This window comes from Pezoporus flaviventris, unplaced genomic scaffold (genome assembly GCF_033815535.1).
Source record: "Pezoporus flaviventris isolate CSIRO_AGI_PZ_B2104156 unplaced genomic scaffold, CSIRO_AGI_Pfla_v1 ptg000047l, whole genome shotgun sequence".
Classification (NCBI taxonomy): Eukaryota; Metazoa; Chordata; class Aves; order Psittaciformes; family Psittacidae; genus Pezoporus; species Pezoporus flaviventris.
This window is the reverse complement of record NW_026892595.1, coordinates 9801493-9828845: the sequence shown is the minus strand read 5'-3', so window position 1 is coordinate 9828845 and position 27353 is coordinate 9801493. Positions and strand designations below refer to the sequence as shown.

Below are 27353 nucleotides of genomic sequence, written 5' to 3'. Positions count from 1 at the left end.
TTTAATAATGGACTGGAAATCTGGAAACATTGAAAATCTATTAGTTTACTGGTTTTCAAAGCCACAGGAGCGTACACATGGCAAGAAAGTAGGCTGTTATTATAAAACATATAAGAAAAAACCTAACTTGTAATAAGCTGAAAAATACTCCAGCACTGAGTCAATACATTTCCATTGTTTACCTTCCTACAGGTCAGCCATAAATGGAACAATGTCAGCTAACAAGACCAAGCAGAGTAATGAGATCATGTAAGCCTCCTGCCTGACAGTGTTTAGTACTATGGAAACTATTTTTCACCTTCCTGGAAAAGGATAACTTTTTTTTTTCTGGATTTTGGTTTTATGTTCCATTCAGAAGACTTCAAAGGAGAAATTGCTGTGCAATAGCAGTGCTTTGAAATTAGCACTGCGTAAAAGTTTGAGGGGAAGGCTGTCTTTGAATTCACAGAAAATGTAAGATTTTAACAAGATAAAATGCTAAGTTGCATATTTAGAAGGGGGGAGTATTTCCTGGAAAGCAGAAACTCTACTTAAGTAATCAAATAAATAACCTTACTTACTGCAATACTACAGCTAAGAGGGCAAACACAGCCCTTGCATGTACAGCACAAAACTCAGGTAGGTACACAAAGAGGGTACTTTCTCCTTAAATGTTTCAGCATAAATCAGCAGAATAAATCAGCATACACATTTTCGTTTTCTTTTTTTTTTTTTAAAGCTGTTAAAAAAGTCCAAAACCAAACCAGAGAGAACTTAAGACTGAGAAAAGAAGAAGGATTTGAGACCTGGAAAAAAACCAGCTTACAGTGAAGTCAGGTTTGTAGCAGGAAGTAATAGCTCTTATTTTATTAACAGCCCACTTCCCAGTGGGAGAACATTTTTCATAAAAGAACTTTGACCTTTCAGCCCACAACCTCAGAGAGACCACAAAATACCTGCAACAGCTGAGCCTGGGAACAAACATCCAGAACTGCTGTATGCACCAGAAATCATGACTCGATATAACACTGGCTTTACAGCGCATTCTGATCTTCCACTGCAGCTGACCTCCACCTCATTTATCACTGTTCCACAGCTGATAATTTGCTCTCTTATTTTAGCTCAGAGCAATTCTTAACATTTTTATCTGTCCCTCTGCTCATAAGGCAGGTGATCATGTAGGGCAATCACTTTTTTCTCCCAAATTGTCTGATTATAGGTTATATAATTTTATATAGGTTAAATAATCATAATAGGTTATAATGAGGAGTTTCTCCCAATATGTAACTTAGCTTGAAGCGTGCTGATTCTGTTAAGACCAACAGAAGGACCTGCATGCTTGAGATTTTCTTTCTTCCAACTAATTCAATTGCCTAGAATTAATTTCCTATTATTAATTCTTCCTTCAAACCTTGTCTCATTTACATCCTACAGTATGCCAGTACTTTACAGCAGCCTCCCAATGTATTAGTTTATCTAAAAGACACTTAAGTAATGACTGGATGATAGGCAAATATGCAACCATATGGCAATGTAAATTTGATAACAGCAAGCTGCTCAATCTAATAGCAAAGGTATTAAAAAAGGCAACAATGAAAGGCAAAAAGCTATCCAAATTCAGAAGAGAAAATTAGGCTCACCATTTTAGCAATGATGACAGTTTACTGTTGGTAAAACATGCCTGAAGTATGGAGGCTTCTCCATCAAGTCTTGAAATCAAATTAGTTGGTAGCTCAAAAGAGAAACTGTAGGCACAGTGATGAAATTATCATTTGGGTCCCTTCAATCTAATTGCATAGAAGTTCAGACATAATATAATGGCACTTGTGGACCTTAAAATATAGGGATCTTTAAACAAAGCTCTGTTTGTGATCAGAACAAATTACTGGAAAAAAAAAAGAAGAAAATAAAAGGAAATTAACCTTAATGTGGCAAGATTTTCAGAATTTTTTAAGGAAGCAATTCAAAAAGGCACATTTACATCAGTCTTGCAAAGTTCATTGAAAGTGAGCAGGTAGCAAGATTAAAAGAAAGAACAAGAACTTTTTCAGGTTACTTAAATATGAAACTCCTTGCCATAGAATCCGTGGGACTAAAGGCATAACTGGAGTTACAAAGAGATGACACAGACATGGATAACAATTCTAGCACTGGATGTATTATAAATGATAGTCCACATATAACTAGATTTTGGAAGTCTCTGTTCTTGCTGTGTGTCTTGTATCTTTTCCCTAGACGTGATACAAGTCTAGACAGACCTTTCATCCTATTTAGTATGGTTGTAATGGTGGTCTTACAAGGGTAGAAAATACATAGCAACAAAGCAAACAAAGGTTAAACAATTATGTATCGAGTTTCAGTGAAGAGGTCCAAAGAAAGCTACATGGACTGCTGTTAGAAATGAAATCATTTTATGGTATGCACAGGAGCAAAATCCATGCATCCTAACACTTCATCAGGACGTTAGAAAATAATATAAAATACTTTTGAGAAACTGAACAAATCAGTAGGAGCTTTCTACAGGGTACTAGGAAAGATCATGAATGTCTGAGTTTAATCTTTTCTGCTGGACTTATCCACATCTTAGGGCCTTCCTGAAAGGACAGATACCATCTCTCAAAACCGTTATTTTTTTTTTAGAGACTCAGTTTGATCAGTGTCAGCTGTTGATGGAAGCAATTTGGTCAGTGTGTTAAGAGTATACGCACACAGACTCCAGCTTCTGTAAGTCTGTAAAACTAGTTCAGTTCCTCCAAGAGTTAACAGAGTAAGGGACATAATGGAGCATGATGATACGCTCTCACTGATGCTTTGCTCGTAGAGAGCATTGTGTCGAATGCTGTACACACACATGCTCTGCTTACAGCCATATTTATATCATGCTTCTGTTGTGCACCAGAAGTAGAGCAAATTACCATAATCTATCTAAAGGTAATGCAGGAATGGATCACTGTCTCCATCTTCTTATTTGAGGGGAAAAGTGTATTTTTCTGATCATCTGGAATTGGAAGAGGATTTTCTGGACACAGATTAAATCAACAGAATTACGAACACGTATGATGTAGAAGCAGGTAGACAATGAGTGAGCAGAGCCCATGTGAAAAATGGGATAGCAAGACTGGAAAGTTTTCTTTGTACTTTCCTTCCTCCAAAACAACACCGAAATAAGTAAATAATGACAAGCAGTAGACCAGATTACCTAAGAAAGAAGTGCAAAGAAAGGTGATTGACTTTGGGGAAGGAAAAAAACCAGTGTCTTTTGCTGTGGAAAAAGCACGTAAGGATGGCAACTGTCAGAAGAGCAGACAGTATAAAATTTAATTAAGAAAAAAAGCAGAACAACAAAAGTGATAAAAGATGGCAGTTAAGTAGAGGTACTGAAGATGTGGAATGTTTCAAGGCACATAAAACTAACCTTTGAAAAGATGAAAAAGCAAGGTTGCACATCTGCTACAAATACAGTAAGATGCAGAGATGAGTGCAGGACATGACTATTGCAGAAGCATATAGTGGATTTTGTATCCCTCCACTGTTATATAGTCTCTTATGTACATAATGTTCAAAAGTGAATTAATTGTTTTTTTTTTCTGCAAATTTCTGGGCATTATTCCAGAGAGGAATGCATACAGGGAGAGAAAGTACAACATTAGTCAAGGCAGTGAATACTGATGGAGAAAAAATAATAAGTATAAAACTAACAGAATTCTGAGAAACAAACTCAGAATGGTGAAGTAGAGGATAATATGTGTTACACAGCTGCCATATTAAATACTGAAATGCTAACACACTTAGGAGAATACTAGGGAAACAGCTCTCAAAACTGTTGTGAGAACCTAGGACATGCAGAGAAAGTGGTTCAGTAGAATAAGAGAACTTAACCATAAGAAAAGAACATGAGATTGCATTATGTTCCTGGAACATCTTCCTGTATGACAAGTGGGGCAAGAAAATGGTAGACAATAGATAAATTGATGTAGGTGAGTGTATAAGGAAAGTTTGGAGATTTTATAGCACAAATCCTGCCAGAAGAAAGTGAGGAGTACTGCACGGTGGATATCTTCCTCTGAGTGAAACCTGGTTTTGATATGAGCTGATCAATCATTTTAGTGGAGCTTCAGAATACTGATGGAGTGTTCAGTCTAACTCAATGAAGTGCAAAGAGAATATAAGACATTCCCTTTCTTGATCACTACTGATTACTACACTATGCTGATTATTGCTACACTTCTCTAAAAATGCTAAAACCACTGAGTGTCAATGAGATTTACTTAATATGAACAAGGGGATTCATTGAGAAGATAATAATCACTGATCCATATTACAGACAGATGGAATATCAGAAGTTCACTGGCTTCATAATTTTACCATACTAACTACATAACTACTTTGTTTTATCTGGAAGTTCTTATTAACCTATCAAATAAGAAAGATTTTGTCCACATTCTATGTTATGCAGAAATAGTGATAATGCCAAAAATATATGGATCTAATTTTGACATCAAATACATTACACCACTGAAATAATTAAATGCAAAATTATATAGACTAAGTTTATGATTTTGTCCAACTTGTCTCATTTGCAAAAAGACATGTCAAAGTGGTACAGGAGCTTTTTTGAAAGGTTACAGGACATATTACATAAGGAATGATATACACAGTGATTCCTTTAGGTAGAAACTCTGGACTACATAACCAGCTCCAAAGCTCTTGGGGTAAAATAAATACATACCAATACAAGTATAAGAGGTAAACGGCAGTGATAACTCGTAACTCTGGTGCAGCTGAATCTACTGAAGTTTCTAGATGTTTTAAAATGTACTTTGTTTAAATACCACAAATACTTCAAAATGTTATGAATTTTTAAAGTATTATACAATGTGATTACAGTATTAATACAGGGTTATATTATTTGTTCTTTCACCTCATCTACATAAATTTCCACAGTCAACTTACTCTGAAACAGTGCCCTTAGTTTTCTGGACAGTTATTAATTATCTCTCCATTTTTTGAAATTTATTTCTCTTTACAAATATTAATGATAATTTTAACCCAAATGAGCATTTCAGCTTTAAAGTAATTGAAAACTAAGCAGCTACTTAACTATGAAATCAACTACTGAAAAATTTTATGTTCACCACTTCCATCATTAAAGGAGAGATTCTGAAATTATATTTTTTCTGCATAGAAATGAATAGTTTCAAAGTATTAGTGTCTCAAAGCCATTACCAGGACTCATTCTTCAAGCACCTTTATTCGTGATTCATTCTTGCCTCTGCGACCTTCTTCACAGGAATTTCATATCATGGATGATTTTTTTCAGGTAACAGTTGGGGTCTGTATGCTAACTCTCCTCTCAGAAATATTTCTCTTTTTTCATGGTTTGGATCATTATACATGTTTCCCAGGCTTATAATATTTGTATATACAAAAGCATATTGTAGAGAAGTACAGAGGAGATATTTTTCCTTCTGAAGAGCTATTATCCTTAACAGCCTCTTTTTAATTAGTTTTTATTTTTTTTGCTTTATTTTAGCTTCTTCAGAAAAAACATTGTTCTAGATTAGCATATTCATGAATATACTCAATAATCTTTTTTTTCCCCAGTAATAAATAGCACACAGAAAAGATTTAGTTGTTCGCTAAGATTATAGGCTAGCCAAGGTTCCAGAGATTATTACTTAATGAAGAGCACTTTAAGATCAAAAGCTCAGAATCTTTTTTCTGCAGGTTACAAAACTGTTTATGTTATTGATGCTTTTGAACTTTACAGAAACTTAATGGAACTTTCCATTCCAAACTCATGCTGGCACTTCTGAAAACACCTTCCATAATCATTAAGTTAATGGGACTTAACCTGGCGTATTAATTTTTCAATCTAACTACAATCTTTTCTTAGTAAGTATTCCAAGCAGGCAGAAGCACGTAGCTCACTTAAAAGCAGGAAAGTTGAATTCTATCATTAAATCTTCCACTAGTTCACTCAGTGACTCTGAATGGTTAGTAAAGCTAGCAGTTTTATGAGGCAGCAGCTAAACTAAGGTACTAAAAAACACTTCAAGGAAAGATTTACACTGACTGTAGGAGGCTCTGAATCAGTCTGCAAATGGCTGATTAGTAAAATGTGCTGAATACTTGCACTAATTGCTTAAGTCAACAACAGATGGAGGAGTTGGCATCTGTGGACATAAGGCCACTCCTTCATATATCCAACTTTAGACATGTAAAGTATGAAGATTTGAGCTCAAGCTTTGTGGCCCAGCTCTTCAATCAGTAAAGTAAGTCTTAAGGAAACCCCCTTCTCATGTGTTACAGTGAAAATGCTACTTAATTATTCATACATCAGCTGTGTCACACACAACCCCACATTCAAACAACCACCCAATATGCCCTTCCAGCAAGTCTGTTCCCCTGGCAGTCCCAGCCCTCCCTTCCTGCTCTGCTTACTCTCTCCACAGCCAGCTTCTGGGCTCCCTTCCTCTTCAGCAGCTACCTTCATACCCAACCCAGGCCCTTTGCACCTACCCAAGATCCCAGCTTCCTTACCCAGCAATCTTAAAATATACTGCTGTTAAGTCTTCTCTCCAAGTATCTCCTAGCCTCCCAACAGCCAAATTTTATGTCCTGTTCCATACCTGGGAACAGGAGGGCTGTGCCAATGAGAAAAAGGGATTTTCAGTAAAAGAAAGCAATTTACTTCATTTTTGGAAAGAACAGAACTACTTGGGGTGAAATTTTCCTTCTCTCCTATAAACACATAAGCACACAAAAATACACAGAAGTCCTGTGAAAGGAAATAATGTTTCCCCCCAGTGAATTCAAATTATACTAGAAAGATTACACCTGGAAAATATATTAATAACTGAAACCATTCATCAAGAAAATTTGGGATATAAAGATGGGGAGGGAGCTGGGCCTGGAAGCTTAGAAAGTGTTTGAATTATCTGGGAAAGAGAAATGTTAGGTAAAATGAATAGGCATGCTGATGGTTCTGCCTGTGAGGTACAGAAACATATGCAAAATCGTCATAGTAAAACAGGTAGCTCCAGTGTTTGAATATTAGTAGCAAATGAATTAATATTTCCCAAGAACATGATTAATGCTTTAGTGATAATTTGGAAACAAACACCCAGCAGGAGTATTTAGAATTGCAAATTGAGAACATACGTATCACTAAAATATTCTAAGTATAACAGCACTTTTTTCATTTAAGTTCTAGTTGCATCAAAACCTATTTAATATTTATGAAATAAAGTGAAGCTTTTCAATCTTTTCTTTGTGTGCTATAGTACAACAGAACAGATGAATTTGCTGGTGCTACATTTGAGTGCTTTGAAGAAACTGGTATTATTTGGTGCCACCTAATAAAGGAATAACTGCACGTACAGTACAAATAACAAGATAAGTATTATGTTGACTTAATGCAAAAGTAAAAATCCATTTCTGACCATTTTCCACATAAACCATTTGCCTAATAAAATTAGACTTCCTTCCTCTTCACAGTACTACTTTCTATTATCATGGCTGGATGGAAATAGCTTTTTCACGGACTCAAACCACTCACAGTATCAGAATGTTCAAGCATAGTGCAAAGCAAATGCAGTCATACAGCCAGCCTCATGTTGAAAGAAGAAAAAAATCCCAACTGCTGTTCTGAGTGAAAGGTTCCACAACTCAATCTCACACAGTAGGCAAAACTATAGTATTATCCTCATATGCTGAATTCAACAGGGATACTCAACATGCAGTTTGCTGCAAGTACCCACTGAAGGGAGAAAAACCAAGGCTTTTAAATATAAACAAGCTCAGGGGAAGCATTCCAGCACAAATTTATTCCCACAATCTCACTGATGGTACATGTATAACCATTGGGAAATGCCTGCACTAGCACAGAGGGGCTGCATTCTGACATTCTAGGCATCTACAATCTGAAAACAATCATATTACAGCATCCCGTATGAAGATAGGCTGAGAAAGTTGGGGCTGTTCAGCCTGGAGAAGAGAAGGCTGCGTGAAGACCTCATAGCAGCCTTACAGTATCTGAAGGGGGCCTACAGGGATGCTGGGGAGGGACTCTTCATTAGGGACTGTAGTGATAGGACAAGGGGTAATGGGTTAAAACTTAAACAGGGGAAGTTTAGGTTGGATATAAGGAGGAAATTCTTTCCTGTTAGGGTGGTGAGGCACTGGAATGGGTTGCCAAGGGAGGTTGTGAATGCTCCATCCCGGGCAGTGTTCAAGACGAGGCTGGACGAAGCCTTGGGTGGCATGGTTTAGTGTGAGGTGTCCCTGCCCACGGCAGGGGGGTTGGATGATCTTTAGATGATCTAAAGGTCCTTTCCAACCCTAACCATTCTATGATTCTGATTCTATAATTCTAATTTAACAGATTGTTTGATTCCAGTGTTAGTATGTGACATGTGCAAAAGTACACAGCTTTTCTCAAGTGTTTTTAGTGCATGTATTTTCTTTCTTAAATTTAAAATTAACAAACCTTCCCAGTCAGCTTTGAAAGATCATCTCCTCCCATTATCTGCATATCTTGCATAGACTGATCATTCTGAAAAACAGAAAGACCAAACTTTGAAATTACAATATAAATATAAAATACAATATACAATATAAAATACAAATATAAACACATTAACTTGGTTTAGATCTTTCACAGTCTTGGTTACCAACATTTTCTCATGCTCATTAGTACTGGTGCATGACAAAACCACACTCTCACTTGTTCTTATGGCTTCTGTCATCTGGTTGTACTTAAGCTGACATCGAGGTCCAGGCTTTTCTGAACTAGAAAAAGTTGCATCTTTCTTTTTAAAATAAATCATGTTTCCTTGCTTGCTATTTCTCAATATGACAAGTGTTGAGTAACATACTTGTCCCTTTCACAAAAGGAGGACAGAAGCATTTCAACACTCGACCAAACACCTGTAAGCACACTCTTTTTTTTGGAACAGTCTTTAGAAACACAGGCAAAATGTGCTTACATCTGTCACTCACACAGAGAGCTCAGCTATTTTTGAAGAAATTCACTCCATACTTTTTTGAGGGAAAAAAGTTTGCAAACATTATCCCTTGTTATCAGGAATAGTTTCAGTGTGCCATACCATTTCAAGAGTTTTGGTTTTGCTTTTTCAACTAATTCACAGATAAAATCATTGAGGTCAACTTCATAAAATAAAATACTGTTGATCGGGTCAAACTAAACACAACAGAACGGTATCCTTTGATTTTTATATTAGAAAAGGTATTTTTCCACAAAATCAGTAGACTTTTTTTTAAATATTTTTTTTACAGACATTTCCAGTTGAAATTCATTCTGATGGAAAATTCTCAACCCGCTCTAAGTTCGAATTCATTACCAATGGCATGCAAACTTAAGATCATATAAGGGAGACATAAGGAAGCCCTACTTTCAAGGGAATTAAAAAGACGCCTTAAGGAAGGTGGCAAGTTTAAAAATATACAGTCCTGGCCAGGCTATACAAACTTTCCAGAGAAAGCAAGAGAAAACTTAAGATAGTTAATGTGGGGGTTTTGCCAAATTAGTGCATGTGCTAATCTAATCTCCCTACTCATAGGAAGACAAAATTAGTCCAATTTTCATAATAGCTGCAGTACCACAACATGGCACTGTAGTTTACTAGCAACATCAGGAAGCTTTATCATTACAAACAACTGGCAAAAATGCAATACTTGAATACTTTTTCACTTCATAAACCCAGTGCTCTGAAGTCAAATATTTTTCCTCAAGTAAGTAACAGGACAGCAGGACTTAGAAAGTAGGTGAGGATACACTGGGCTAAGCGGTTTTCAGTTCTTCTTTCCCTCAGAAAGCACCAAAGCATCACCAGCAGAGGAGGCATACATATGCCTGCCATGTGGCACAGTTACACCTGCATGCCCACGCAGATGGGAATTGCATCTGCCCATGCTCACAGCCCATGTGGCGGAAGTGCAGGGACTTCCATGGCACATTTGCAGCTATGCAAAGGTGTCAGATCACACATAAGCAATCTGACTACCCCAGGAACTATTCATGGTCCCCATGGGAATGGATTGTCTAAATTAATACAGTCTTCCTGAGTACCTGTAAGTAAAGGCTGCAGAATTGCCCTGACGACAATTTCTCCAGGTTTGCATACTGCAGACCTACCAAAAGGCTCCCCTTTCAAACTCCACTCACCGATAAACTCTCCCACTACAGCTTTGTAAGAGGTCCTTAGTCATCATTGCCTTAACAGATGGCTTTTAGACCTGCCTTCACCTTTTCTGCACTGGATCTAGGAGCTTTACGTCCTTTTCATGTTGCTCTGATTTGTTTCCTGGGAAACAGAGCTACAGCAAGAACGAAGGTTACATCCCATATGTTTTCTAATATAAGTTTCAACATTTATTTTTGTAAAGAAAAACATTAAAAACAATCCCAAACAATAAATAAAAAGCAAAGAAACCAACAGACATCCTCAGAAAATTATTTTGAAACTAAATAAAAAGTGGAGATAGAGAGGATTTTAAGTTCAGGCTTAAAAGCATAAACCTTTTGTTGTAGAGCAAGATGGGTCACTCTTGAAAAGTCAGGGACATATTCAGGTCAAGACTGTTGTAAGACTATAAAAAGCAGATAGTTTCTAATGTCTACCATGGCATGTGTAACCAAGGCACTGACAAAATATTTCTTCCTTTCCAAATAAGAAAGTCTGGAATTCCATTAACAACAAACACACAAGAATTACTGAAGAGGCAGTTTGCCCTTAGTTGCTAGCTGAAAAAGAGAGGGGGGAAAAAAAAATTGTAACAGCGAGATGCAATGATTAATGAATTTATTTTCAACTTAAAAAAAAAAAAAGATCTCTTTCAGCAGTCTTCACAGCAGCACTGTTTCCTTTGCATTTGGTATTTCTGGCTCCAGCTGAAAGGAAGATGCTGAAATAGCATCTTCACTGCTGGCAAGCAGTTAAGCAAACACAAAAGCCATTGAGAGCTGGGGGATCACAGCATCCTGTCAATTGCACATTCACACGTTGGCTGTTGTGCCACCACTGCTCACAATTACGAAAATCCTTGTGTTCTGAGGAATGATTGCTGTCAAAGGACAGGGCTGAGTATTCACTGTGCCTAAAAAACGCATAGGAAAATGCAGCTCAGAGCCTTCCTGGCAAGGTGCTTTCAAGAAATTTAAAGAAATAATTTGCATCATGCAGGAGAGCAGTTCTCTTGGGGGGCGGGGGGTGGTGGTGGTGGTGGTGTCAGATCATTGGTTTTAATGACATTTTTATCTATCTCTTCATTCATGAATGAACTCATATTATAAAATACATACCTGCAAACAGCAAGATTCAATACCATGATGTCACATTACTGTAACCATACAGTTCATATAGATAATGTACATGCTGTGGTTGCCATAGGAACCTCTCAATGCTTTTTTTCTGAGTTCTCAGTTTATAAATCTCAAGATAACACTGCACTAAATGTTAAGTATAAAGTATGATAAATGTTAGAAAAGAAAAAAATCTGTTTCATTCAGTACCATTCAGTACCTGTCAGTTCAGAACTTTTTGTTTCATCTCATGGTCTCAAGTCATTCAGAGCTTCTTTGTTCACTTTAGGTGTTGTCCCCTACCTTGACAAAATTTATATGACTGGGTCTCCTATAAAGTTCACTTTCTATCACCCAAAGTTCTTCAGTACTTGCTTTCTAACCCTATCTAATCCTTAAACCCTATCAATACAATTTTTGTGCTTAAATGCTTGACACTAAATATAATGTCCCATATAGAGACATACCAAAATCACACTATGTTTTGGTTAATGCAGCACAAAAGTTATTGCAGCTGTTTCTAACAAGACAGGATGCATTGTGCTACATCCCTACACTGCATTCCAAGCTATATTTAATACTGTTTTTTCCCCTGTGTTTAATAAATCTGCATTTTTCCAGTATAAATCTCAATTGTTTTAACTTGCTGTTATGCTTTTTCACCTGTTCATTAGTATTATAATTTTATTTCATTCAGACCTTGTCAATATAGATCTTCATATCTGATGAATACTTGATGAATGAAAGCAAGAATGTTCCTATTTCAACCTCCCTTTTTCATGACATGCAAGATAAAACTTTTACTTTCTATGTTGATTGGAAATATAGATATTTAAATTCCATCTATACTAAGTAATGTCTTTTTAACTGGGTGGGGCACAGGATTATTACATCTCTTACATCTCCTGAGATCAGCACTTGGACATAGTTCAAGTTATAAGTGAAATGAGTTGGGTGGTCTCAGGAAAATTTATTATATACAGCACTGCTCATCTGAAAATTGCACCAAACTGTGAACATCTGTTACTCTTCTAAAGAAATAGAATCTGGGCTACACTAATACTGGGCTCAGGGAAACAAAGATTCTTTAATCATGGCAAAAAAAAGTAGCTCTAACACAACAAACTGAATGCATAACTAAATTATGAAATATGAACACCAAGTCATTATCACACATCTAGTTATTATAGTCTGCAGAGTTCATGTGGAATTTCTTTGAAAAAAGCATAATTGCCTTTTTCTCCCCAAATTCATTGTGGAAACTCATAACAAAGAAAGATTTGATCCTCAGGCCTCTTCTACTTTGCTTTCTACCCCTGTATCAGCAGGTGTGTCAACCTGAGGATTCCTGTGAGGGCAGCTCTATCACTTTGCACCACCACCCCATCTCCTATAACTGAGTTTTCTAAGAAGGTTTTGACCAAAAAGAAGTGACTGACAGACTATCACTTTCAGTTGCCCCTCAGAACCTCAAACTGTTGAATATAGAGCATCTCTAAGGCTTCCCTTATCCTTCCCTAATGGCTAAGCAAAATGGTTAGAACAGGATTACTGCCTGTAAGGTTTCTGACTTCTACCCACAATTGGCAGTTTGAAAAGCAGCAAATACAATTTCACCAATAGGTTTGATGCAACATGTCCACTAAAGCAGAGCAGAGTTCAACCTCCACATTCATTCTGGCCTCACCTTTTTATTCTCCATTAAAACTGACATTAACTGCACATGATCTTTGCTGCTTCTATTCACATAGGGTGACCCATGACTTTGAAACAGCTTCATTAAAGGCAGGATTACTCTGCTCCTAATTTAGGTATCTGAAAGTTAAGTCATCTAAATCTGTGCATCCTGGGCTCCCTTCATAATCAATGGAGAATGCAAGATAGATCACATAAATCACCTACTTCACCATATCAGAAATCTACAGCAAATAACTTACATCTACACATCTAACTGTGAGAAATCTGAAGTTAGATGAGATAAATCCCAGCTTAAGAGATAAGATCAATATTTTCTTCCTAAAAACATCACTAAGCCCTCGGAAAGAGGTTACTTTCAATTGCATTTCCCACAGGCACACAAGAATCAACATCCTGAATTATCCACTCAGGCTCTGCCTCACACAAACATTTAACACAATTCTCTTTGGTACCACTCCAGGATAAATTGCTTGCATGTTTACGCACAGGATTCATTTTAATCTAGGTGAAATATAATTGAGGAGAGATTTCAAAAGATACAACCACTCTAATATTTCTTCCAACTTGTGTCAGAAAAAAAAAAAAGTAAAAGTAAAATAATAGAAACCAGTCTTTGCAGATTTTCTACAAAAACATTATACTGGATGATTAATAGGGCTCTAAACTCTAACCATCATGGAGCAGAAATATAAATTTACCTATAGGGTTTACCCACTGAACAATGAAAATAATTGGATTTCATGGTGTGGTGTTCATGATCATGAAGAATGGAGTCTCAACAAACCTCAATTAAACAATAATTTGTATTTGATATTGGAGGAAGGATACCAACTGAGTAGTTGCTACCCTTACAGTAACTTTAAAGGTTATCTGAACAGCTACATTTCGAATGGCAATGAGGGAACAAGGTGGATGGCATTACAGCCAAAGGGGAGAAGACATTTACCATGTTAATGAATGCTAAGGATTTGAACATAATTCTTGGTACTTCATACAGTAAAGAAAAGCTGAGACTTTGAACCATCACATGGTTATGAAACGGATATGTATTTTCAGAGAAATGGCTACCATACACTGCTGCAACAGTAAGTGAAAATGGCAGAAAACCCAAGCAGCAGCGTACACTCTGGCATACAAATTAACCACAGGTAAGTTTTTCAGTGAAGGAAAAAGATAATGCTCAGATGAAAACAGAGCAGATACAGCAAGAATTTACTTTCCAGGTAATATCTTTCAAAAATGAAACCACAGAAGCAATATCTCTCACTTCAAAATAGAAAATTATTACTTCTATGTGACTCAGATGCAGCAAACTCATTCGTAATTTAACCAAGCTTTCTACACTTAAAAAATAGCATTGCAAGAATTAACTGCAGGTCTTGGCAGAGTTCAGATAGATGTTATCTGCAATTATAAAGACTTCTGCTTTGAAATTATATACTGTTCAATAGTTATGATATCTTTTGTTACATGACCAGGTTGGATGGTTTAAGGTGTTCCTGCCCATGGCAGGGGGGTTGGAACTAGATGATCTTTTAGGTGCCTTCCAACCCAAACCATTCTATGATTCTACAACCCTGCTTTACCATCTCAGTCAGGAACACAGAAATTAAAATGAAAATTCTGATGTTCCAGTTTGGATGCTGACACCCTGGTATGAAACTTAATTGCTTTGCACCCTCCCTCCTGAGAAGTACTCAACATATGAGTATGTTGGTCAGGGTAATAGCCCGTATGGCATCTACATCATCTGTTAATGTATTCTGACTTCTAGGTAAAGTCAAATAGATATATAAAGTATAGACTATGAAACTAGTTTAGCAGCAGCAGTAATAAGAACATTGGTGGAGTGGTAATACATATGATGCTATACTTACAAGCAACATCCACTTGAACGGACAACATTTTGTGTTTCTTCTCTAAAGAGCAACAGGTAAGAGCAAAGAACCTCAAGAGTGTCAAGGACTGTCGTGATTTTGCTGGCAGGCAACCAGGACTCTCCAGGCTTAAGTAGCAACATTCAGTGGACAACTAGTTAAGTACTGTTAAGCTGGAGACTTGTGCAAAGGAATGAGAATAACATGAATTGTTTCCCAGTGAAGACTGGAAAGCATGCCTTCCTTTCCCAGAATCAAATGTATACCAAAGGGCAGTCTGCAACCTCCAGGGCACACCCATATTCAAAATAATCCTGTGTCAGGTCACCGATATATTTGTAAGAGGTGCTTTGAGTACCTTGCAAACAAGCCAACAGTGCTGAACCAGCTGGAAATAAAATGCATCCTACACCCACTGTCAGAACTTCACCTATCAAGCAGGGAAAGTAAAGGTACATTTGCACTGAAGGACTGATGGTTTTCTGAATCTCTGTTAGCTTTAAAGCTGCCTTCCTGAGCTGCTTGGTAATCTCACCACTGACTGCTGCACTGAGATCTGCCTTACTGCTATTGCCAGGATAACCTGCTACAGTAAATTTTAAACTGGTGTAGGTATATCTATTAGAGCTCTTGTTACTACAAGTGTAAGATATACTTTACTTCTCTATGGTTAGAACTACAACATCATCTGAAGATATCTTTAAGTTTTTAATCTTTTTATTTGTTGTTATTCCTTAACTAAAAGCTCCATCACACAGGTTTGGAAGTACTTCAAATTCAGGCTAGTCTATCCAGTTCCAGGGAAGGCCAAAGTTCTACAATGAGGAAGTTGGCTTTGGACAGAGAAAGACAAACAGCAAACTTACTGACAGCAAGGTACTTCTTATCAGCTGACCTGTGGTAACACCTGTGTATGTTTCTTCCCTGCTGTAAAGGCAAGGCAGAGCATTCAGCTATCTCTCAGGGCAACAGTAAGTTATTAAACTTAATAAATTGAATTGTTTAGAATTATCTGTTCACACATTCACTAACTTTTTGTGTGCTGGGACTCCTGCATGCCCTCTCTGTACTTAATCCAAAGAAGGTAAAGTATCTTGAAATAGATGCTAGAAAATTCATCCCCTATAGGAGTTGCTTCCATGGAGATCCTCCGGTATCTAGTGAAGTATAAACTGCCACTGAAGCTCTTCCCTTCCCAGTCAAAGTATCTGGAACTGATCTCTAGTGTGTACTCTCCAACATCAACAACGGTGAACTCAATGCAGTGTTAACGCAGTTAAGACAGCTAATATAGATTATAACTGCAACTAAGGATATATTTGCAAGGGGCAACTATTACAAGCTGTAAATGATTTACAGTCTTTTATTTTGCTGGAAGTACGTATCTTTCCACCTATTAATAAGTTCTGTAGATACACAGAATAAAGATATTTCAAATATTTTCAAATAAAGAAAATTTTCTAAACCCATGACTGCTTACATGATCTGGAATTTTACTGCTGGTAAAACTTTCCTTAAAAGCTCTAAACAGAGAATGATTTCAGTTTTATCAGCAGAAACATGAAGTAACTCTACAGGAAAAGGCCCAAACTGTTGTAAATTGAAGCAGAATTTAGACCAGTTAAGTTGGCTAATGATTATAGACAATAAATTATTCCATTCTTTCCTTTCTGGTTTAGTAATTATGTTTTATGCATTTGCTTGGTATTGGTTCAATGGGTTATTTTGTTTAAGGATGAGGCAGCAAGACTGCAGCACCACATATAACCCTATGGCACAAATAGTGCCCATACACTTAAAAAGATCAGCAAGAACTGAAATCAAAAACATGTGATAGAGAATGTTTTGAATTATATATAAATCACAAACAAAATATATCCTCAAAACTTGGGTTAGTTTCCACAGAGTGTAATCTGAGGTTTCCTTGTACTCTTAACGTCTTTTTTATTCTGTAAAATAATATTTAAAACATAGCAATAAGACCTGAATATGTTCCAGGATGAGAAAAGGTACTCACAATTTTGTAGCGCTGTTCAGTCACGTGAGGTGAGGTTCAGACCACATACTTTGTCTCCAGAAATGGGAGGCAAATAAAAGTTAAAACTTAGGGGCAAAAGAACAAATTTGTAAGTGTACTCTCCAGAACTGCCATAATCTTACTCAGGTAACTCATTCTGGACTGCCAGGAGGCATTACTATGAGTGTTCACCTTTTGTGGTAGTCATGTAATATAAGCCCATACTCTTGGAATAGGAAACTTGGGTTTCTTTTCTTCCTCAGCTCTCAGAAGACCACCATAAACTGAAGAGAGCAGGGAAAATCTTCCTTCTGTTTCTGTGCTATCGCAATGCAAAAATCATAAAGGACATCAAGCATGCTGTAGCCAGTTCTCCTGGACTCAGCTAGGAAAAGGTTAATTTGGGTTCAAGTCCACATTAACTGGAGTTATCTTCTTTTACTCAATTATTGTTTAGAATTAAATGCATGAACATTACGCCAGTGGAACTAGAAGCTGTGTTTTCCAGCACCGACAGAAGGTCTCAGCACGTTAGCTGGAACACTACTAGATCTGTATGTACCATCTTACCCCATTTTTTAAATTGTATTGTAAAGTAGCGAACAAAAGTAAATGCACATTGTGAAATATCATACAGTGAAATTTGTAGCTCCATATTAAAAACCCTGCCCCTTCGGGGGTTCTGCAAGCACAAGAGAAAACAGCTTTCTCTAAACTAAGCACAAAGGACTAACCTTCTGACCCTCACTATCAGCAGTTCCCAGGATCTGGTGATAAAAGGAAGGTAGAAGAAGAATCTTCAAATTTGTCAAATAGCCACAGGCTGAGAAAACAGATAGATAGGTGTAAGCAAATTCACAAAAGATGAGACTGATATAAACCTCAAATGCTTAGTCCCTTCCAGTAATCTGGATTCTAGTGTTATCGCTGACTCACAGCTCAGTAGCGCTCTCTTTCATACTACTATGATTAGTCCCTTGGCTAATGACAAGTAGGAAACTTTTGACAACACATGTACTCTTCTGTGTTTTCTTGCAAGGTTATTTTATTCTTCTCTATTTAAATATTCTAACTTCTGTCTAGCAAATGAGGAGGGAAAATAATTTTGTATTTGTCACACAGATAAGCCCTGCAATAAGAGTACTTCTTGTTACTGCTGTATTCCTTCAAAGTAACCTTTTTGGTTTATGCCTTACAGCACCCCTGGGGTGTGGCACTGCATGAACATCGCACATGCTATGATCTGTTTTCAGAAACAGCAGTTAAGATGCCAGTTAAAGAGAGTCATAGAATTCCTTGGGAAAATTAGAGCCCTCCAGCTTATTTTAATTAATTTTGCACCATTTCAGATCTCAATATAAAAAAAAAAACACATGCTAAATGGTATAATTAGCACCCAAATAAGTAATCAAGGTGATATTTTTTCCAATGCATAAACATGTCATGGTACTTTCAAACTCATCAGATATTATTTGTGCAACAAGATTAACAACCATTATGTTCTGGGCCTTTCTGATACCTAAGAGCCTATCTCCTTAGTCACTGTAAAACTCTGGGAAGCAGACTTGAAAACAGACTACAGTCTTTCCTAATGATGACATACAGTATTGCTGCAAATGTCGTAATTTAGTAGTAGCTTGCTGTATTTTTGGTGGAATATGAAACAAAATACTAAAACCAAACTTCTGTTTCTTAGACTTTGTAACAAGCCACTGCTTAACAACAAACACTGTATCCAGGGGAACTTAAGAATCGAATTTTTTGAAGAGATGACCACTTGAAGGCTTTTAATAAAATCACTTGATGCTTTGAATCTGTTCTGAAACTGACCAGTTTTAAAAACATCCATGGTCTCAAATGCTAAGATGTTCCAGAAACTTGGATTGCTTGAAAATTACAAAGATTTAAACTCACAAAGGGAAAAAAAAAACCAAACAACACAAAACAACCCAACAAACACCCCCCCATATTAAAAAAAAAAAGAAAAATGAACTTCAGACCTAACACTCCATTTTTCCATAGTAGCTGTACCCTCTGCAACATACTGTAATCTGAAACATTTATTTCAAATTGGAAAACATTTTTCAAAAGAAAACATTACAGCTTGTTAGAAAAATGTGACCCTTGGGGAGACAAATTTCTCCAGAAAGATTAGAAAATACCTCTTGTGGAGTCTGCATTAGATCTGAAGTCCAGAGTAACAGAGTACCAACCAATAACACAGCAAACCCATAAAATGTTTTCTGTTAGAGAAAGGAATTCCACAGCTAAAAATCATAAATCAGTATAAAGGAAGGTAATACCTAAGCAGGGAACAACAGATAAAAATGAAAAGTATTTTGGTAAGGCAAGTAATTACTTGCTTTAATATGCCCCATAAATGCCTTAAACCAATATTTTGATACTGCTGGCGAGCCATAGCAGAGTTCAGTACCACTCTACCTTCATTGCCACATCTGTTCTCATTCTGTCCCCATGGCAATCAGGCCGCTTCCTACTCAGTTCTCCCCCGGCTAAGCTTTGTTTGGTTCCCCCAAATCTTTTATATGTGAGTCACTGAAACACTTACTCATACTTACAAAAAATCACTAAGAATTCAGATGGTGCTAACATATTTAAGTGGTGTGTAGGTGTGTTATCTGATGCATACAGTTACATAGATCATCCCTCCATGAGTAAGTTTTACATTACAGATAAACTTGATAAACTGACTGTATGATCAGCTTATTATGACCTTTCCTGAACTATGCCCACAGATTAACACCTACTTGTATTATTAGTAACACTCCAAGCCCCGAAGCAGTGTCCAACAGGAAAATACTCTGTGTTTTAATTAAAACAACTTAAATTAGAAACACCTTCTTTCTTACACTCAAGACAGCCTTGAGCAAGTGATGAATTTAAGCTCTCATATCTCACAACTCTGCCATCACATCAAATGGAAGCTGTAGATGCCTAGAAAGGAAAGCATCTGTCTCAAGACCTGAGAAGTTTCACAACACAATTTTAAGGTCACATTTTATTACATTTAGTACAGCCTTCTTCAGTTTGCCTTAGAACATTATGAAAAGTAGGTTAGTTTACAAAAATAATAAAGGTTTGAAATATCCATGTTCCCTCTGATATCTCTGAGCAGCATCTCTCAGATAAAGAAGTGGGGAGTCTGAAGCTTGCACACTTGGTAACAAGGACCTCTGGACTAGAGCTGTGCTAACTAAAGAAGTTACTGCCCTGGGAGGGGCTACTGGCAAGCTGAGATGCATGTGTGCATCTGGGTCACTAAAAATGAATACAGCAAGCTGGAGTTATTGAAATAGAAAATCTCTCCTAACTGGTCTCACCTGGGCTGAGACAGGTTAGGAAATGCTCAGAAACAGCTGAGCTGGCCAGTGTGACTGGCCAGAGGGCACTGCAGTTGCTACGGTATGAACTGGATGCTGTCATTGTTTCAGCCAGTGCAGATACAATAAGAGGCCAAATTCCCAAATATCTGTACCTGATGTTCAGATGAATCTTGCAGGAGAGTTTATTCTACAGTTGCCTGAGTGGTGCTGTTAATATTTAATCACATCAGCCACAATTTAACCAATGAGCCTGCTATTCTTTTCATTACAATTTTGTAAATGTCTTTTAAAAAGTCATCATCTAGTTGCAAGAATAAGCTTTTGGGACAACTTCCTCTACTGACACATTTTCAACTATTTCTCTGAAAAGCTTTAGTGACTCTAAGGCTGACATTTTGCAGTAAGACACTGCTGCCTGTATAAGTGGGTTTTTTTTGTTTCTTTCATGAAAAATATCCTATTTTTAAAGCAGCCTTAACACTTGGAAAATGAACATTTGCACACAATTGTAGCATCTCCGAACAGTCTGTCCACACAAAATACTATCTGCTTCCAATGCTCCTCACCTTTTTAATCATCTCTGGCCTTATTAAGCTTCAGTAAATAACTGAAGCATCAGAAATACAGAGACAGCATCTTTGCCTGTTTACGACTTGTACTTTTGGCTTGCAACTGTAAAGAACTTTTTACTCATTTTAGCAGGTATGAGCATTTCACAGAGCTTTCACTCAGAAAGATACTACTACATCAGGATGCAAATGCCATTTTATCCACTCACAGTCATGGAAAAGTACACAGAGATAAAATTCCTTTCACAATTCTAGGAGTACATTTCTAGTCCCACATCTTTAGCTTGCCCGTAAGATACCTGTTTGGCAGCACTGCCTACAATCACTAGAAGATATTTCTCAGAATAGCACTAAGGTCACTTTAATGTCTATATCCTTGACACTGGCAGCTTCTGTGACTAAATTAATGTTTTATTTTTGTGGCACATTAGCTTCAAAATGTATATCATGCTGCAAAATTCTCTGTACGGGTGTTCACTGTCTACAATGCTAACTACAAACCATGTATCTGAAAAAGCTTAAAGTAATGGTGTATGAGAAATAAAGCTACATGGCACAAAAATAAATTATTTTACTAAATTTACCAACTGGCTTTCAACTTACTCATTATAAAATCCCTCTGTTTCCTTACTCCTACAGTGGAGAGAATTAGCAAAACTGTTTACTGAGATGGCTTCATACAGCAAAACCATGCAGATTTCTACTAAACAATGCTTGTTTTGTTACTTGTTTTCAGAATTTTGCAGCACTAATGGTCCTGTTTATGTGAAGATTAATAACTAACAGTTGTAAATATATTTCAAACAACTGGAGGCTGAAGAGGAAACAGATCGTATCAATGGATTTGCTTGTGAACAGACTTCAATGCAATCATTGCGCATGGATTACAATTCAGAGGTCACTTTTTTATTAGTTATGTCCTGAAAACCATAAATAATGTACTAATTTTAAAGAATTACATTAATTGACTCAATCCACATAATTCTCCAGAAGTTTCCTCCAAATGACTAGCAATCAACATTCCTTTGAAGTTCATTCATATTTTTTCAGGATGATTTTCAACAATGCCTTCTTGACATCAGAAAATGAAAAATACACGTCTAGAATCCATAATTCAGATACCATGTGGAAAACAGATCAATATTCTGTAATGGTCTCTGATCAAGATGGAATTAACAACTATGATATAATCTTATTACCAGCAATTCATCTACTAACCTCTTTCAGAAGTGCGTTGCACAATTTGATAGAATCATAATAAAATTTGAGTTAGAAGGGACTTTTAAAGGTCATCTAGTCCAACCCCCCCCCCCTGCACTGAGCAGAACTAGATCAGGCTGCGCAGAGTCCCTTCCAACCTGACCTTGAATGTTTCTAGGGATAGGGCATCTACCACCTTCCCGTGCAACCTGTGCCAGTGTTTCACCATCCGCACTGTAAAACATTTCTTCCTTATGTCTATTCTAAATTTCCCTTCTTTCAGCTTAAAACCATTGCTCCTTGTCCGATCACTACAAGCCCTGGTAAAAACTCTGTTCCCATCTTATAAGCCCTTTTTAAGTATAGAAAGGCCACAATAAAGTCTCATTGGAGCCTTATCTTCTCTAGGTTGAACAACCCCAGCTGTCTCAGCCTTCCCACAGGAGAGGTATTCCAACCCTCTGATCATTTCTGTGGTCCTCTTCTGGACTGACTCAAACAGGTCCATGTCTTTCCTATGCTGACGACTCCAGAGTTGGATGCAGTACTCCAGGTAGTATCTCCAAGCTACTAAGAATAACAGTACTTATAACAGTGTTATTTCAAAATAAAATTTCAGAGATGACTCTGGTCTTGTCACTTTAGTCCACACAGGATTAACCAAAGAAATCACAGAAGTCTTGAGCAAAAGTATCAGTCTAACTACTAGTTTAGCTTTCCATGGTTTTCAGTGGCAAAAAAAAAAAAGCTATGTCACCAAGATTCACTTGCCTTTCCCCAAAACATTAGGTTCACTAACATACTTACAGTAATTAAGAAAGTTAAATAGACATCTATGGAAAATGATATGGGAATACTAAATGTTTCACATGAACAGTAGATTCTACAATGCATGTAGAAAGCACACAGGGGTTTACTTCCCTTTCCTCCCCCAGCCCCTGCCACCAGTTTCAACAACTCTTAGCATGAGTATTTCAATTTTTAGCTTCCATTATCTGTCCACTAAAGTAGTCTTAATTCACATTCACTCTCCCTTCTACTGACACACTGCTGAGAACTTGTCAAGAAAGTCTATAGACTGCATACTTCCTCTACTTTTCCAATACTCTGTATACTTTCTCTACTTAATTTTTCCAATTCAATTTCAAAATTGAGCTCTGGTTTAAAGATCATATTTGTCACACCCATGCAACAGGATTAGGCGATACTGTTGCATCTATTTCTAGGGGATTAGATTTGATGAGCCAGAACATACTCTTCTGTGTCAATTTCTATTTCAACCTTTATCAGCATGTCCTAGATTGTCTCTTCAAAACTGAACAAAGAGGAACTTTAATTATTGTTTGTGAACACTCTTCAGCTATGGTTCTCATGCTACGTTTTTTTACTAAACCACCACATTCAGCCCTTCTCTTCATGATATCAACGTCCTTGTATTCTTTTGTTCACTCTTTGAGGTTTATCCTCAAACATTCTTTCTTATCTAGCCCTACCCCTTAATTTGTAAACACCCTAGTAAAATACGTTCCTGCCTTCTTTGTTGTACTTCCTTCTGAATTCTTATTAGTTCTTTGATCTGCTAAAGTTATCAATATCCCAAACATACGAAAGAATTTCTGGATCCCTGTTTCTTACCTCTCCTGCTGGTGTCATATTCTCCTTATATGACATTCCCAAGCCTAACTTCTTCCTCCATTATTTTTCATCCTTGAATTCAACCCAGCATGTTTTTGAAAATAATTTTGAATTCTTCTATCAACCTGAAACTCTCAACTCTTTTCAACATCAGAGCTCTGATGGAGGAGCAATCACTCAGGAAAATTCTGGTATAGTGAAAATTGAATATATTAAATTTTATTAATCCAGTTTTAAAGTCAAAACTCTGCAGTCAGTTCCACTGTTGCTAACTGCCAAATTCTATCAGCTGTTATGTCAGTGTTTCCAGAATACATCGTCTTCTACAAAAACCTGACATTCAGCTTTCCATACCTGCATCATATTTCATGTGAGGACTATTCTAGTACTTCCGTGTCTACCCACTATACTTACTACCTCATTACTCTTGAGTTTGTTCAGAAAAGTGTATGTTTTCTGTTCTCTGCCTCTTAAAACTCGGAGCTGCAGCTTCTCGTTCAGATTTCCATCATTAGACTTTATTTTTGTCTTCATCTACTTCCTGACTCTTACTTTTAAGTCTATATGGTACTTCCATATGCTTATTTCAGAAATCACATATTCTGACTCTCATGATGGTGCTTTAACTTGCCTGCTGTGCTAGAAGCCTGTAAAATCACCATACAGCCTCTAATCAAATCCCCACCTAAACAATCTCCTTTATTTTGAACTCATGTAAATACTCAAAATAAAATGAGAACAAGTGTACTGTATCACCTGTAAGTTTACAAGAAACAGCATTCTTCAAAAATCATATTTTATGGAGGAAAAGTATCCACCTTTCTTCCAGTCATGATTCTTTCCCATTTCACAGTTATTTTTATTACCATTCTTACTGATTAAGAAGCCTTAAAAATCTGAGTTACAAAATGTTATCCTGTGTTTCTTTGTAAATTGTCTATTTCTCAATTTACTGATACAAACTTTGTTTACAATTAAGCACACCAAATTTTTTCTCAATCTACACCTGGGCCTGTAAGTTCCTGTTCACATGTGTAAACTTCGTAACTTTCTCTACTGAATCATTTTAGCATTCTAGTGAAAAAAAAGAAAAAAAACACCAAACCAAACAAATTCAAAAAAAAAACCAAAACCCCCACCCCAAACTGAAGAAATGGAAAAATACAGTTCAGTTTCTAGAGGAAACAAAAATATGCTTTCAGACAGGGCTGCACCTCCAGTTGCAGCTGCAGAAATTCTATTGATGGTCTAGGACCTAATACTGATATCTGTAGAATATAAACATTATAGCAGAATATAAACATTATATACAGTACAACCACATTATTTTTAAGCTATGGTTTCCTAAGTTGGATTCCACTTTGTTTTCTCTAAAAGTAATAATCTAATGGTGTTTTTCCATATTACCTGTATACTACATTCAATAATCTGACATGCCAATTTAAGATAATGAAAGAAGACAGCACTTATAAAATACAGGAAAGTGTGACCAGGCTTACGCATGTATGTTAAACTTCTCAAGCCAGATAAAACCATCCTGACTACAGAAGTACAAGCAACCACTCACCTCATTAGTATCCTAAGAATCTATATGTATTATGATTTTTTCTAATAAATTAATTCTTATGAAGAAGTCTAAAAACCAACTTACATGTCCAACTTTCAGCTACATAATATGAAAGCAGATCTTAACATGCTAATTACAGTTCTAAATTCTGGAATATGATGACAGGTTTGAAAAAAAAAAAGTCATGTATAGCTGGTCAGATTTGCCATCTCCTTTTCTGTAGTCACGTCCGTATGCCAGACATCAAAGTACAACATTTTCCACTGATACTTTGCAGTTAAGATATACTTTTACTGATGCCAAGATCTGACTTTGGGTCACAGTTACCACTCATTTTTGCTACACAATTAAACCAAGAAATCCCACTTTCAGTTACAACCTTTAAAAATCAACTAACCTTTCAGGATTGAAGTTGGAATGAAACAATTCAAAAATCCCATGAGTTTGAGCTCAAATTAGTTGCTGGATTTAAACAGCTGGAGGAGGGAAGGGAGACATATCTGAAGCAAGTATACTGAGAGCAGCAGGACTCCCTTTAGGAGAGAAACAGAGAACAGTTAGTAAAAGTAAGTGGGATAAATAATATGAGAAGAGCAGTCTATTAAATTAAAAAAGGATAAAAGGAGAGACCAGTAATAAGTCTTAACAGGAAATGGAACAGAAAAGGCAAAGAGAAGGTAAGAAGTGGAACTCGTGATGGTCCAAGACTCCATGTGCAAGTAATTACCTCTAAGACTGCAGTTATTTGCCTCTAATTAAGTGTAAAACAATGTGAAAGGTATGTTATTACAGAATAAAGTGACATGGGGGATTTGGGAGTCTCATATAAGGTTAGGATAGAGTCACTCAAACTACAACAGCAAGTTCCTCAAGTGTTCTGACCACAGCTATGTTGACAAGGGTACTTTGTCTAAAACCTGATTAGGACAAAACAATAACTCAAAATACAAAGGATGGCAGGTAGCGGTACTGGTACTTTAGTCGGCATTACATTTATGCATATCTCATGGAACGAATCTACCAGTATCAATGTCATTTCAAATTTATATTGACTCCTGTGTCATTTAGCTTCTCAAGACCAGGCAGGTGTCAAGCACTGTTCCAAGCACTCCATCAAGCACAGCTTCAGGCTCTAAACACACGAGACCTGTTTGGAAGTGCTTATAAGAAAAAAATTATTTATTTTCTAAAAACTAGATGCAAGCACTAGTTCTAGGGAAGGTGCTAGCTTCCTACTAAAACATGAGGCTAAGACCCAAAATATGCACAGCCACTAGAAGCTATCTAGGACTTAGTCTTGATAATGATATCCAGGATTTAGTCTTGATAATGATATCCTTGCATAACAAAATTTGTATTGCAGTTTTAGCTTGATATAGCATGCTTTTATTTGATTTCCTAAGCAACAATGTGAAACTTTCTAAACTTTTATGGTACACATCTCCTGCCACTCACTGGTTATGGGATAGCATGGATAATGAGTTCACTTGTCTCCAAGGAAAGAAATTTTAGAACCAGGGTATCTTCGTGCTGGGTAAGAGATATCACAATAGGAAAAGCACGTGTATTACCTATATGCCAAATACAGTATAAAAAAAGTTTAAGTAATTACAATATTCATCAATCAGCATTACTGAAATGCTGCCATTGTTACACAAAAAAAAAAAAGAAAAAGAAAAAAGATTGTATAATTTCCATGTGCTTTTACGTGAGACAAACATTGTATTTTATTTTATTTATTAGTTCTTTAATACTGACAAATAGCTAGAAATTGTATAATATTAGTATTGCATATGTCCTTCCTAGACCTGACTAATTCTTGAAAGACAGGCCCCAGTACCAAATCCTAATCAAATGGCTATAGTTTCTCAGCCTCTTTTTTTCCATGATAGAAAAAAGATCAGACTGGATTTGTGAAAGTTAGGAAAAGTTTATGGTTACTGGGGTCAGAGCAAAATGCCAACCAACCAACCATATAAACAAACAAACTCTGTCTGTGGAAAGGACATAGAGTTACTGTGAGTACAACTGGACTCAGCAAGTTGCATTGTGCTCAGAGAGAAACTGTATTATCGCTCCATTTCTTCAGTGTACTTTCTCAGATATTTCTAGGACAACTTCTAGAAATGTGCCCTCCCTAT

The 27353-nt window shown here is 36.7% G+C and overlaps 1 protein-coding gene across 2 annotated transcripts in view; it reads right to left on the bottom strand.

Annotated features, from left to right (window-relative positions):
* Window positions 1-27353, bottom strand: part of PRTFDC1 (phosphoribosyl transferase domain containing 1) — a 45853-nt gene that overhangs the window by 10821 nt on the left and 7679 nt on the right. For both annotated transcript variants that reach the window (XM_061468233.1, XM_061468234.1), the window contains exon 4: window positions 8471-8536. In XM_061468233.1, coding sequence (XP_061324217.1) covers window positions 8471-8536 — 66 coding nt within the window. The remainder of the gene's footprint in view (window positions 1-8470; window positions 8537-27353) is intronic.